The sequence below is a fragment of the Fundulus heteroclitus genome, chromosome 7 (genome assembly GCF_011125445.2).
Source record: "Fundulus heteroclitus isolate FHET01 chromosome 7, MU-UCD_Fhet_4.1, whole genome shotgun sequence".
Taxonomy (NCBI): domain Eukaryota; kingdom Metazoa; phylum Chordata; class Actinopteri; order Cyprinodontiformes; family Fundulidae; genus Fundulus; species Fundulus heteroclitus.
The window spans coordinates 1,864,200-1,878,167 of NC_046367.1; the positions used below are offsets into that span (position 1 = coordinate 1,864,200).

General features: G+C 44.6%; 1 protein-coding gene across 1 annotated transcript; it reads left to right on the top strand.

The window, feature by feature from the left end:
* Nucleotides 1–8,353: 8,353 nt before the first annotated feature.
* LOC118563631 lies at nucleotides 8,354–10,267 on the top strand. Its single transcript, XM_036138715.1, has 4 exons — nucleotides 8,354–9,316; nucleotides 9,494–9,649; nucleotides 9,909–10,001; nucleotides 10,184–10,267. The coding sequence occupies exons 1-4, from the start codon at nucleotides 8,453–8,455 to the stop codon at nucleotides 10,265–10,267; spliced, it is 1,197 nt and encodes a 398-aa protein (XP_035994608.1). The 5' UTR covers nucleotides 8,354–8,452.
* Nucleotides 10,268–13,968: the final 3,701 nt, after the last annotated feature.

The following is a 13,968-nucleotide window of genomic DNA, read 5'->3' on the forward strand; positions in this document are numbered from 1 at the left end:
AGAGTCTCTAAAAGTAGAATGGGAGGCAGATCCTTTAGCTATCAGGCTCCTCTCCTGTGGAACCAACTCCCAGTTTTGGTCCGTGAGGCAGACACCCTGTCTACTTTTAAGACTAGGCTTAAAACTTTTCTTTTTGACAAAAATTATAACTAGTGACTCATGTTACTCTCAGCCACCTTTATAGTTTTACTGCTATAGGCTTAGGTTACTGGAGTATATCAGGATCTAATTTTCTCACTATATTGAGTTCTACTGTTCTTCAATTATGCATTATGTGTTGTCATTTCTGCTTTAACTTTCTGTTCTCTCTCTTTTCTCTTCATAGTAGGTACACCTGGTCTGGCGTTCTGTTAACTGTGACATCATCCAGAGAAGACGGCTCACCCGCTACTACCATCTAATGTAGAACAGATTACTAGATCAATGTGTGCTTCTGTGCTTTTTTGTCTCTCTTGTTGTGTCTGTTCTGTCTTCTGTAACCCCAGTCGGTCGAGGCAGATGACCGTTCATACTGAGCCCGGTTCTGCCGGAGGTTTTTTTTCCCGTTAATGGGTGGTTTTTCTTCCCACTGTCGCTTCATGCTTGCTCAGTATGAGGGATTGCAGCAAAGCCATGTACAATGCAGATGACTCTTCCTGTGGCTCTACGGTTCCCCAGGAGTGAATGCTGCTTGTCGGGACTTTGATGCAATCAACTGGTTTCCTTATATAGGACATCTTTGACCAATCTGTATAATCTGACCCAATCTGTATAATATGATTGAACTTGACTTTGTAAAGTGCCTTGAGATGACATGTTTCATGATTTGGCGCTATATAAATAAAATTGAATTGAATTGAATTGAATTGAATAGACTTCTGACCCTTGGTTCTGAGCTGTTTCATGCTCCTTAGCTTTGGCTGGTTCGAGCTTCCTTAGTTTTGTTTTGGTATCCTCGTTCCTCTGTCCCTGGGTATCTAGATTTTGTGGTTCCTGGAGTGTTAGGACGCCCTCTAGTTCCTGACGTTTAGATTTTTTCTTGCCGTGTTAGAACGCCCTTCATATTTGTTTTTCTCGGTTCTCCGGCGTGCTAGAACGCCTTCTGTCTCAGGCTTCTTGGTTTCCCGGCGTGTTAGGACGCCCTCTGTTCTCGCTTCCCCAGCGTGTTTAGACGCCCTCTGTTCTCGGTTACCCGGCATGTTAGGACGCCCTCTGACTCCTAGTGCTTAAATTTTGTGTTCCCGGCGTGTTAGGACGCCCTCTCACTCCTAGTCTTTAGATTTCTTGTTCCCAGTGTGTTAGGACGCCCTCTGGTCCCTGATATTTTACAAATTCCCCTCAAGCCCCAGTAATTTCTTCCCTTGTGCCCCGGCGTTTCCCTCACGCCCTGGCGATCTTTTCCCTAGCGCCCTGGCGTTTCCCTCACGCCCCGGCGAGTTTCTCCCTTGCGCTCCGGCGGTTCCCTCACACCCCAGCGAACTTCTCCCTTGCGCCCCGGCGTTTCCCTCACGCTCCGGCGGTGTTTTCCCCTGGCATTTCCATACACCCGGTCTTTCCTTCCTCTGGCGTTTCCATACGCCCGTTCCTTCCCTTTGGCGTTGGGTGCGCCCGTTCCTTCCCATTGGTGTTAAGTACACCCGTTCCTTCCCATTGGCGTTAAGTATGCCCGTTCCTTCCCTTTGGCGTTAAGTACGCCCGTTCCTTCCCTTTGGCGTTAAGTACGCCCGTTCCTTCCCTTTGGCGTTGAGTGCGCCCGTTCCTTCCCTTTGGCGCTGAGTGCGCCTGTTCCTTCCCTCTGGCGCTGAGTGCGCCCGTTCCTTCCCTCTGGCGTTAAGTACGCCCGTTCCTTCCCTTTGGCGTTAAGTACGCCCGTTCCTCCCCTTTGGCGCTGTTGTGCGCCCGTTCCTTCCCTTTGGCGCTGTCGTACGCCCGTTCTTTCCCTCTACCGTTGTCGTACGCCTGTTCTTCCCTCTGGTGTTAGTATGTCTGTTCCTTCCCTTTGGCATTAGCGCGCCTATTCCTTCCCTCTGGCGTTAGTACGTCTGGCCTTGCCCGTTTTGCCTTCTGGCAATGTTTGCCTGTCTTGCCTTGTGGCGATGTTTGCCTGTCAGCGTCGGTTAGACGCTTTTTGTTTTGCCTATCAGCATCTGCTAGACGCTCCTTGTTTTGCCTACCAGGGGTTGTTAGAAACCCCTTGTAGTCCGCTTTCGTTTTTCCTTTGCTTCGGATCGCCCTGAGTGGGTGGTTTTTTGTTTGATTTTGGCCCACCATCCGTACCACCCTCCACCCACCCTGATTTGATCAGTTTGGTTTGACTCTTTGGAACCCTGCACCCTCTGCTTCTCCTCAAGGTTCGCTATCAGCCATTCTGTGAGTTCTTCTGCCATGCTCTGGTTACCTCTCTGCCGTGGATTCTACTGCTGAGCTCTGGTTCCCTCACTGACGTGCTGCGAAAAGTCCTGCTGCAGTTACCTGTTCTCCATGAACTCTCTCCGGGCCGTCAGCTCCTGCACCACCTCCTCCAGTCCGATAACAGACTCTGGCCTTCCTTTTCCAGTACTCTTTTCTTTCAATAAACTGTCAAACGAGCTGTGTGTGTGTGTGTGCTCTAACCGGGTTCACGAAGACAAATCGTGACAGGATTAGAATGGAATACTTTGACTCGAACAGCGCTCGATCTTTCGGGAACCGTAAATGGTAGAGACATAATTTTTTCTGCGTTTATTTTGTAACAAATCGAGGAACAAGACAATCTATGCATTTTTGCTGGAAATATTGGAATAGAGGTAAAAAAAAATCATGAAAACATGGCATTTTTCAAAATCTCTCCATAGGAAATTAATGGGGAGGGTTGGGGTTGTTGCCGGTCTGAGGTGATTTGCGAAAAATCTATAAATCGTACACCAATGAGGGTTACATTTCCTGAATCCAGACAAAAAGACCTACATTTTGATGTATAATCTGTCTACGTAGAGTGAAAATTGAGCGAGTAGGCTGAAGTTGTTCCGACTCCATTCATTCCTATGGGGTTTTCTGGGGTGGTTTTTCACTAATTTCGTTGCCATGGTAACTGGAAATGGCGTGAAGTACAAATAGCACACTACACAGCATTGAGACGCACATTTTGATATATAGTTTGTGGGGGTAGACCATACGGTTCGGGCTCTGTTTGATTTTATGAGTCTTTACTTGTAAATTAGAAATGTCCCATGCTCCTGAATGCACCATAGCTTTCTGACGCTCGCAAACACATCACACTGGTCTGAGAACGCAGCGCTGATTAGAGGCACGTTTCTGCTTAAGACAAAGCTTTGCCGTTTTTAGAACTCATGTCGGCTGGCACGATTTATTGTTCTGTGTGAATGACAAGAGACCACAACAAATGCGCCTGCTAATGAGCCAACAGCCGACAGAAGAAGGTCTGCATTGAAGCAGTATGGAAAATTGGCAGTGCTCTCAACTCTCACGCATTGACCGTGTGACACACGCATTTCACTGACTTCACACGCTCACACGCAACACATAACATTTCACACGCAAACATGGAATTTCTCACGCATAAAAATCACAAAGGCCGTCTGGGCTGCGGACGACACAACTCCGCCTTCTGCTGAGCTGTTTCGGCTTCTTTCACAGCTCGTGGCCATCAGTAATTCCTGCTGCAGTTCGTGTTAACAGAGCAGCAGGAAGAGAGATCAGAGTTATGAATAATTTTAGTCTTAACAGTGGTGAAAGTAAGCCGGTAAGGTCCTGTACCGCGTACACCGGAGGGGAGGGGGCGGGGGGAGAGCAGCTGCCAGATGACCGGTTCATTCAGAACCAGTTAACTGGTTCTGAATGAACCGGCGTGCAGCCATAATTATGGCTGCACGCTAACAGTGGTGAAAGATCCAGCGTGCAGCCATAATTATACACTGAAAAAAGTGCAAACACTGTGTCATTCCTTCAAAGTGCATTTTTAAACTGGTTGAATGAAAAATCATGGTTTCCGTTTTGAATTAGATTTTTCCAGTTTGTTTCAAAGCAAACGACACTCCCCCTGGATAAAATTAAATAAAACAACTCTAAATAAATTGTATTTTCACTTCCAATTTAAAGTTTTCTTGTCACGTGACAGCGTGACGTCACATCAAACCGCATTTTCCGACTTTGCAGTCAGCCATTACTGCTCCCTCGCAGGAAGACGTCGACCGGCTGTCGTCCGCGGAAACTCTTTAAAACACGGTAAGAATTAAAAACTTTTGCGGTAATGTAGGGTTGCTATGCATATTATTAGTTTCAGGAAGGACAACTAAAATTATTTTAAATGTTGTCTGTGTTTTCTGCACTAATGCTAACCTAGCTAAACCGAGCTAAAGCAGGATTGCACTTGTTAGCTTGCAGGGAGCGATGCTTTCTTTGCTTTTTTTGACAAGTGCTAAGTTAATGTGGTTAATAACATTGATCAGTCATGCCAATAATAAGCGCTTGTCCTCATTATTTAGTGTGGTAAGACCCATTTAATCGTATAGCTTTAATACAGGGAGCGGGATTTTTTTTTTTTTTTTTTTTTTTTTTTTTTTATAAAGCTTGAGGCGGTCCCTGCATGTTTCTTCTGCAGTAGAGGTAATGGGAGAGGAACTCCGCGGTAAGAGTCCTAACATTTAGGGTAAGACGGACTGTGAATATGTGGGATAATGTTAGGGAGCTTGTCGTGTTACTATTATGATGCTGAGTTTCAATGTTCACCGTTATTTGAGTATTGCCGCCGCATGCCGTTCAGTTTTCGGCAAACGCACATGGCGCTAATGCTGCATGCAAACTACACAACTCTTAAACGATTGGCTGTTTTTTCAGTAAGAGCGTTCAGGGTTTAGGCTGTTTAAATAAACCAGGTAAGGAGCACATGTTAGATTGTTTGGCTAAATGAAATATGGACAAATATTATTTAATTTAATTTGTGTACCACCAATAGAGAGGATCTATAGGGAAAAAAAAGATGCATTTGAATTTAATTCTCTTTCCTGTCAGTACAGAATGTCTTGGTATTGTTTGTGTTCACATTCTTTAATTTCTGTTTTACAGGTTTGTTCCTGAAAAGATAGATATTGGTAAGTCCCAAAATGAACAACTGTGGACATTTTCATGTATATTTAAGTGACAATTTTATTTTTTTAGACTTTTTACTTTTTTAACCTATTGCAAACAAAATGAACCTTAATTTTAACAGACAGTAGCAGTAAAAACGAGAAAAGGGGTTTTAAATACTGTTAATTTTTTATTTTAAATGTGTGATGACTGCAGTTATTGTGGCAAAAAAAATAAATAAATCACAGAACATTATTTTATTTTTATTTATTTTTTTAAATGACCTTCAGCTTTCAAATTACTTAGGAGAATCTGCAGATTTTAGTTAGAGAGTTTGATCAAATTTAAAAGACTTACGTTTCAGTACAGCTTTTAAAATCTCTGAATTAATAAGAAGTTAGCAGCTCTTATGTGTTGTGTGTTTCTGTTCAATAAGTACATTGATAACTGCTTCAGTAGATGCAAATATGCATTTACCATGGTGCATTTTGTGAAATGTATTAAGTGGCAAGGTAAGGTGGATATTCTTTTCCTTCCCCAGTCTTCCAATGAATGTGGAAATGCAAAGACTGTGGTGCCTCTGTGTCACGAAGATCTGAGCTTCTTAAACATTATAAGCTTGAACACAGACATTATGGACACCACCATTCTTATCCATGCATCCATTTAGACTGTCCATGTACCTGCAAAACTTGGAAGGCACTTTTGACCCACTTGTCAAGATCTCATCAGCAATCCTCACAGACTGAACTAACCACATTTAAATGTCTTTTATGCAACTGTAATAAACATTCAACTTTAACAGAATATTTTCAACATATAGCTCAGCATCTGAAAAATAGTGAAACAGTTGATTGCGTGTTTGAAGGGTGTTCGTACAGAACAAATATTTATGGTTCCTTTCGAACTCACAGAAGCAGAAATCATAAGAATTGCTCGGTAAATGACTTGAAGCTTGGAATAATACAGAAACAGGGGTCAATTTTAGGTGTTTCCGTTGAAAGTGATTGTTCTGATAGCGTCGGTCTTGATTCCCCTGATTTAAGTGCAGCTGACCTAGATGATTTGAGTTTGGATTTAAATGACTTGACACATAATGTTGAGCTCAAAGTTGCCTCTCTCTTATTGAAGTTAGAACATATTTATCTTGTTCCTAGTGTTGCTGTTGATGAACTATTGCAAGAGTTCGACTATTTACTTGGCACTGCCTCTGTCCCTCTTATCCATCAAACCATATCTAACCACTTACAGAATGGCAACTGTCAAGTAGATGAAACTGTTCTGCAAGACTTAGCATCTACTATTTGCAAGTCTAATCCAGTCACAGCAACATTTAGTGGTTGTGGCCCACTTTCCACTGCTTACAAGCGAAAGGTGTACTACAAAAAACATTTTAAAAAAGTAGAACCTACAGAATTTGTGCTTGACTCCCATAACAAAAAATCTTTTCAATACATCTCTATACTTAAATCGTTACAGGAGATTCTAAGTTGTCAAACTTTTCTAGATCTATCAATCAATTTGAAATCCCCCCATAAAATTCAATCAGATAGAATACAGTATAGATGCTTTTATGATGGTAGTAATTATAAAGAAAATTTGGAGTTGTCAAAAGAGTGTGCAATTTCACTTATTTTGTATGTAGATGATTTTGAAATCTGTAATCCTCTTGGTACCTCCAGAAAAAAAACACAAAATATGTGGGGTATATTGGGCATTGGGAAACCTACCTGCTAGTTGTCACTCATCATTAGGTAATATATATTTAGCTGCACTTATTCGTAGTGAGGATGTCAAGTCTTATGGTTTTGACAGTGTACTGAAGCCCTTAGTAGATGATCTGATAACATTACAACAGGGACTGTTTATTTCTAAGTTGGGGAAAACTGTGAAAGGCTTTGTTCATTGTGTTGTAGCAGACAATCTCGGGGCCCATAGTATTGCAGGTTTTGAAATTATCCCTGTTGAGATTGCTCTTTGTCTTGGTGTTCTCATTTCTAAGAAATATTTTACATTAGCCAATTTGAATGAAGCAATAGCAACATTTCCATTTAAGTGGACTGATAAGACAAACCGCCCCCATCTTGTGCCCCTCACCTACACTACAAAAAGAACAATTGGAGGAAATGCACACGAGAATTGGAGCCTGCTGAGATTTCTTCCTCTCTTGATTGGAGCTAGAGTTCCTTCAAGTGAACCAGCGTGGCAGGTCCTGTGTGATTTAAAAGACATAGTAGAACTTGTTGTTGCGCCTCTTCACACTGAGGACTCTATTGCTTATCTAGACTTCAAGATATCAGAACACAGGGCAGTATTCCAAGAAGTTTTCCCTCATGAAAGGATTCGGCCCAAAGATCACTACTTGGAGCATTATCCCCTGTTGATCCGCCAGTTTGGCCCCCTTGTTGCACTTTGGACTATGAGATTTGAATCTAAACATAGCTTCTTTAAAAGAGTAATCCGTCATACAAACTGTTACAAAAATATATTGTATTCATTAGCCCAGAGACACCAGTTTCAGACTGCGTATAATCTGCACATGTCTGGATTTCATAAGCCATCTTTGGAGGTTTCTGATCTTTCAACACTTCCTCTTGATGTTCTGAATGAGGATATTGTCCTGGCAGTCAAAGAGAAAAAAACACATATAGACACTGTAAACCTTGCAAAACATGTATCCTACAATGGTTATAACTACAGGACTGGAATGGTGGTGGCCCATGGGTCGCTGGCTGGACTTCCAGAGTTTTGTGAAATTGTTCACATGATTGTGCTACAAGAGACACTATTTTTTATTGTCAAAAAACTGGATGCCTGGTATCTGGAGCATTATCGAGCCTACGACTTGGTCGTACCTGCTACAAAAGAGCTACAGCTTGTTGGGGTGCAAGAACTGACAGATCCCTACCCTCTGGCTTACTACATAGTTGGCGGACGGCGCATCATCTCTTTGAAGAGATACATACATCTATAGGTTTTATATGAATGGGTGTAGGTTTTCTCAATTATCAGATTTTTCTTTAGCTTCCCTTTGTTTCTTTTCTCCATTTAATTTTCATTAAAATATTCACCCATTTTGCAAAGAATGTCCCCTTTTCTTCTAATTGCCATATCGTTTTGAAGGTAACATTAGGCCTTAACAGTTTGATTTTTCCCTCCCTCTTACTTGCTTTAGTGAACTGCCTTATATTTTCACCATAATTCTGTATGTTATGGACAATTTTGTACCACAACTAATACTGTGTATTAATTCTTGTCTTTTCTAGATCCCTTTGGATAAGCTGACATGGCAGAGAAAAGGCCAGCTAAGTTGCGAGTGATTTTAAATCCTGATGACACCAGGAAGCTAATTCTGCCTGGTGGAATTCCAGAGACTGTGGAAGAGCTTTTAAACCAAGTGAGGAAGATGTGTGGAGTAAATGGCAAGTTTAGACTACAGTACCAAGATAGAGACTTTAGTGATGCACTAGTGAACTTGACATCTACTAGTGAACTTGAAAATGTGGCAACTATCAAGGTCATCCCAGTAACTGATGATAGCCAAGCCATCCCTGGATGTAATGATGTAGAGTCTACTCAGACAGATGACACAGAGCTCCTGTCCTCACCTTCCAGCTCTGTCTCTACAAGAACCCAGATGTGGCCAAGAGAGTTTCCAATGCCAACGTTCTCCTATGACACTGAACTGCAGTTAGAAAAGGCAAATGCAGTGTATCGGTCAAACAAGAGACCACTCACAGCAAGTCCTAAAACAATAACAGATATTCTAAAAAAGGTAGCTGAAGAGATTTACAAGTATAAACCCTACCCAACAGATGCTGACTTCAGTGCTGTAGCCGAAGCACTAATCAAGAAGCATCCATGCCTCTATGAACCTGGTTCGTACAATGGTTGCTATGGATGGAAATGTCGGCTGAAGACAAAGATGGGCAACTACCGAACTCAGCTAAAGGGCATTGGATGTGCTGAATTACTTGCAAATTCACTGAAGTACAAAGGTGCGGAGGATGCATTGCCAGCAAAAAACGTGAAGAGACCACGGAGAGGAGAAGCCAACCACATTCCTGACATTCCAACTGGAGAGACTCAAGATATTTTGGAAGCTGAGAGAGTGACACTTCTGAGCGAAGCAAAGAAGCGAAACAATCGTGCATTGATCAAGAATAAAATGGACAAGACTTTTTCTCTGCGAAGACAGGAAATTGTGACAAAGGAACTAGGAGTGGAACAGGTGAAAGAAAGATGGCCTGCATTGTTCTCAGTGGACGAGGTAAGTATTTTTTTTCCAGTAATGGCAATAGTTCAGGAGTGGCCTATAAATCATGTATCAACTGAGCCAAAGCAATTCAGAATGCATGTTTAGGTCTTGTCATAGAAAGATGAGACACACCACACAGTTTTGATGTGAAATATAATAACATTTGCTTGTGATATTGTTTTTATGCAGATCAATGCTGAATTTATGAGGATTACTACTGTTCCACTTCAACCACGATTCCTGGCCTCTTTGGACAAGCACCATGGTAAGCTGATGGAGATCATCAGGAACAAGGGAGGAGCTATCAGAGAGAAGACACGCGATGTATTGAAGGTTCTTGATCAGGTATGTATTTGCTTAGTGTTGCAAAACTAGCGTATCAGAAAAAATTGTAAATAAAAGCAATAATTTTCATGTGTCACTATCAGAACACTGGATTGTGAAATTAGATCGTTTTGGAAGAAGTAGAATGTTTCTCATCTGATTTTGACAGGCTATTCACCGGTTTGGCAGCAATTACTGCAGATCTAAGTTCTCATTTAGACATGTACATGTTTGCATCTTTAGTCAAGTTGTATGGTTTGTGTTTTGCACTCTCACCTAGAGCCTAGATGTGAGCCTAAAGAGAGAGTGTCTGCTGAAGTGCCTCATCTTGTACCTTGGGGAAGATGTACAAAAACTGATCAAGGAGTTTCTGGTACGATATTTTGCTGTTAATCACTTAAACTTCAGAAAAGTTCATTTACATGAGCTCAGTTCCCAATAAATTACTTAGGTTAATTTATGATAAATTCATATACAATTGCTGATCCCATTTAAAATGTCTGCAGGGTTTCCCACCAAAAACTGAGTAGTCCTGTGCAAATGTTGCTCTTTCAGGGTGCACATGCTACTGTTGAGCGGAAGGGGGTGAGCGTAGTCACTACAGCCGCAGCACAGATGTACTGTGCGGTGCGCTGCTAACAGCTTTTGTGAAGCCCCAGGCTTTGTAAATCACAGGTTACCTTTGCATACACATTTATCTGGCGCTTAACTTTCACTTGGTTTTGGTCCCCCGAGCGACCCAGTACTTTGCTCTGCTTAGTCGGGATTGTTGAGGGGGAGAGGCCATGGGCCAGAATCTGTATGGTGACTTTTCGTCTGAAATGTCAGACGGCAACTTTCTTCCACCGGGATAAGTTGCTACACATAGCAGTGATCTCAAAACACCAATGTTCCCACGTTTTCACTTGCACATTAATAAGTTATAGCCGATAAAAAAATCTAAACTGTGGCGCTCCGGTCAAAGAGGTCATGTGATTCGATTTTTGCTGCTCAGCCAATCAGATCGCTGTATTGTCAGCTGAGCGAGTTCAACAGTTCATCATGGCTACGCCTGTAAACGGTTGTAAACATTTGTTTCCAGACAAAGAAAGCCCAATAATAGCATTTTCACAGTAAATTGGGCAAAAGTCTGGGCTATTTCTGCCCTGCGATAGACTGGCAACCTGTCCAGGGTGTACCCCGCCTCTCGCCCATTGACAGCTGGAGATAGACACCAGCACCCCCCAAGATCCCAGCAGGGACAATCGTGTTAGAAAATGAATGATGGATGGACTGGGCTATTTCTTTCTTCTTGCCATAAAGATCTTTGTCAACTAGAGCCAGAAAATGCTATTATTGGGCTTTCTTCGTCTGGAAAAAAACGCATACAACCCTTTACGGGCGCAGCCATGATGAAATGGTTGAACGCACTTAGCTGACAATACAGCGATCTGATTGGCTGAGCAGCAAAGATCGAATCACATGACCTCTTGGACCGGAGCGCAACAGTTTAGATTTATCAGCTTTAACTTATTAATGTGCAAGTGAAAACGTGGGAACATTGGTGTTTTGAGATCACTGCTATGTGTAGCAACTGATCCAAGTGCAAGAAAGTTGCCCCCTGACAGTTCATACGAAATGTCTTAAGGAGACGTCCTACAGATTCTGGCCCACGGACTAGGAGGGGTTGCGTGCAGAGAGAAAAACGTTGGTTACGTACCGTAACCCAAGATTCTATGAATATAGGCGTAGCCCTTTAAGGCCGTCGCTAGTGGGTTTATCCCTTCGCGCGCGCGCGAGCACTGAAAACTTTAGTCCACGCCCACCTGCTGTGTGGGCCCCACTCCGGTCAGTATAAATAACGGTCAGACCGGACAATCGGCTCCCAAATAGCTATTTTTCTTCAGCCATTCAGGAACCAGTGAGGCCCAGAACTTAAAGGGCTACGCCTATATTCATAGAATCTTGGGTTACGGTACGTAACCAACGTTCTATTTCATATAGGCTCCGCCCTTTAAGGCCGTCGCTAGTGGGTTTAAAGGCGAAGCAGGATGTGGTCCATGCCTCACTGGGTCCAACCGAACCACAAGCCTAAACCACATGTTCTCACAAGGAACTTCACCTCAGCCTCCAGTGTGCGTAATTACGCACTCAGAAGCGCAATGCGCAGCTGAACCACCGAGAGGAGGAACCTCTCTGTTCAGGACGGAGGCTGAATGACAGACCAGAGTCTGTGAACAGTGATAACGAAGGTTATGAACTGTAACATTAACGCTGCGTAGAACTAGCCAAAGGCTCGCAGAGATAACACTCTTCAGTCATTAAGATGTCATCCTCTCTGTAGTGGTGCACACCACAGCGCAGAGGTCTGGGCAGAGGTTGAAACCAAACCTGCTGCCAATGACGAAGAGGACAAGTTACAAACTGTAACCGTCTAACAATGAACGGAGCAGGCGAACAACCCCTGAGAGGGGCAGGAAACAATTAGCAGCTGAACCATAATGCTGCAACATAAACATGCCTGCTCGTTTTTGTCTTCATCATCTCTGGTAACAGAGAGAGAAGATCAACAGCAAACAGCAGAGGTCGCCAAATGGGACTGGAGAATAAACCTTTCCCACTGCAGGTGGGAGGAGGTTGTCCAGATGAGCGTAATGATCATTCTGTCAGAACTCTGAGAACAGAATGAGTCATGGAGAAAGCTGAGACATCGCGCAGGTAAAACCTGATAAATGAGCACGGAGATGACCAGGAAGCTGCCGTGCAGATGTCTTCCACTGTCATTCCTCCATGCAGTGCTGTGGAGGAGGAGATCCCTCTGGTGGAGTGAGCTCTGAGCTTCTCTGGAGGCTCCAACCCAGAGGAAACATAAGCCTGAGAAATAGCCTCACACAGCCAGTGTGAGAGGCGCTGCGCAGATAAAGGCTGTCCTGCAGAATTGTCTCTGTAATGCACAAACAGGCGCTCTGTGCGGCGCAGTGCAGCCGTGCGCGCCACGTAACACGAGAGCGCGCGCACGGGACAGAGGAGATGGCGCATGACTTCCTCCTCAGAGCTGTGAGGAGGAGGATAGAAGCCATTCAAAGTTATCACCCTCGATCTGAAAGAGCTTGTGATGCTCTTGGGTGTGAACGCAGGATTAGGACGCAGCACCGCTGAGCTGCCGTCCCCCTGTACGCTGAGACAGGAAGGAGCAACAGAGAGGGCGGACAGATCGCTCACTCTCTTTGCAGACGTCAGCGCTAACAGCAGAGCTGTTTTCAATGACAGCAGTTTCATTGGAGCCTGATCTAAAGGCTCAAAAGGTGCTTTAACCAAAGCGCGAAAAACCAGCGCTAAATCCCACTGAGGAACCAGTGGACGTGACACGGGTCTGTGTCTGCGTACACCTCTCAGGAAGCGCTTAGTCAGAGGATGGTTAAAGACAGTTCTGTCACCAAAACCTTCATGACAAGAGGAAATAGCCGCAGTATAAGTCTTAATTGTGCTGAGTGCTAAATTCCTGTCCATGAGCAGCTGGAGAAACGTCAATATGCAGGCTAGAGGACATGAAATGGGATCCACGCCTTTCTCCGCACACCAGCGCTCAAAAGCTTTCCATTTTGACGCATATAGCGCTGTTGTAGAGGCGGCCCGTGCGCCCTGAATGGTGCGCACGACATCTTGTGGAAGACCGAGCCTCTCTAAGCGCTCCCGTTCAGCGGCCAGGCCCAGAGACGCTGGCCTATTTCCGGGTAGCTCCTGATCGCTCCTCCTGCCTGGAGGAGCGCATCCTCCCTCCACGGCAGCTGCCACGGGCGGCCTGACAGCAACTGCTGCAGGTTGGGGAACCACGGAGCTCCTGTGCGCTCGGGGGCTATGAGAATCACCCGATGCTGTTCGCCGCGAACCCGGTCCAGGAGCCGCGGTATCAGCGGAACCGGAGGGAAGGCGTAAAGGAGCGTCTGTGGCCACGGATGAGCGAAGGCGTCCACTCCTAGAGGAGGATCCTTCTTCGGGCTCAGGGAGAACCACAGCTGACACTGTGCGTTCTCTCGTGTGGAGAACAGGTCCACTGCTGGCCTGCCGAACCTGCTCCAGATCTGAGAGATCAGGTCGTGGTGGAGGGTCCAGTCTCCGTGACGAGGACCCCCTCTGGACATGATGTCCGCTCCTCTGTTCAGGACACCGGGGATGTAAACTGCTCTGATGGAGAGCAGGTTGGTGCGTGCCCAGCACAGCAGCCGTCTGGCCACGTTCAGCAGCTGAGCTGAGCGCACGCCGCCTTGCCGGTTTATGTACGCCGCTGCGACTCTGTTGTCGGTGTGGATCAGAACATGCTGATCCCGCAGCAGGGGAGCGAAATGCTGAGTCACCTTCAG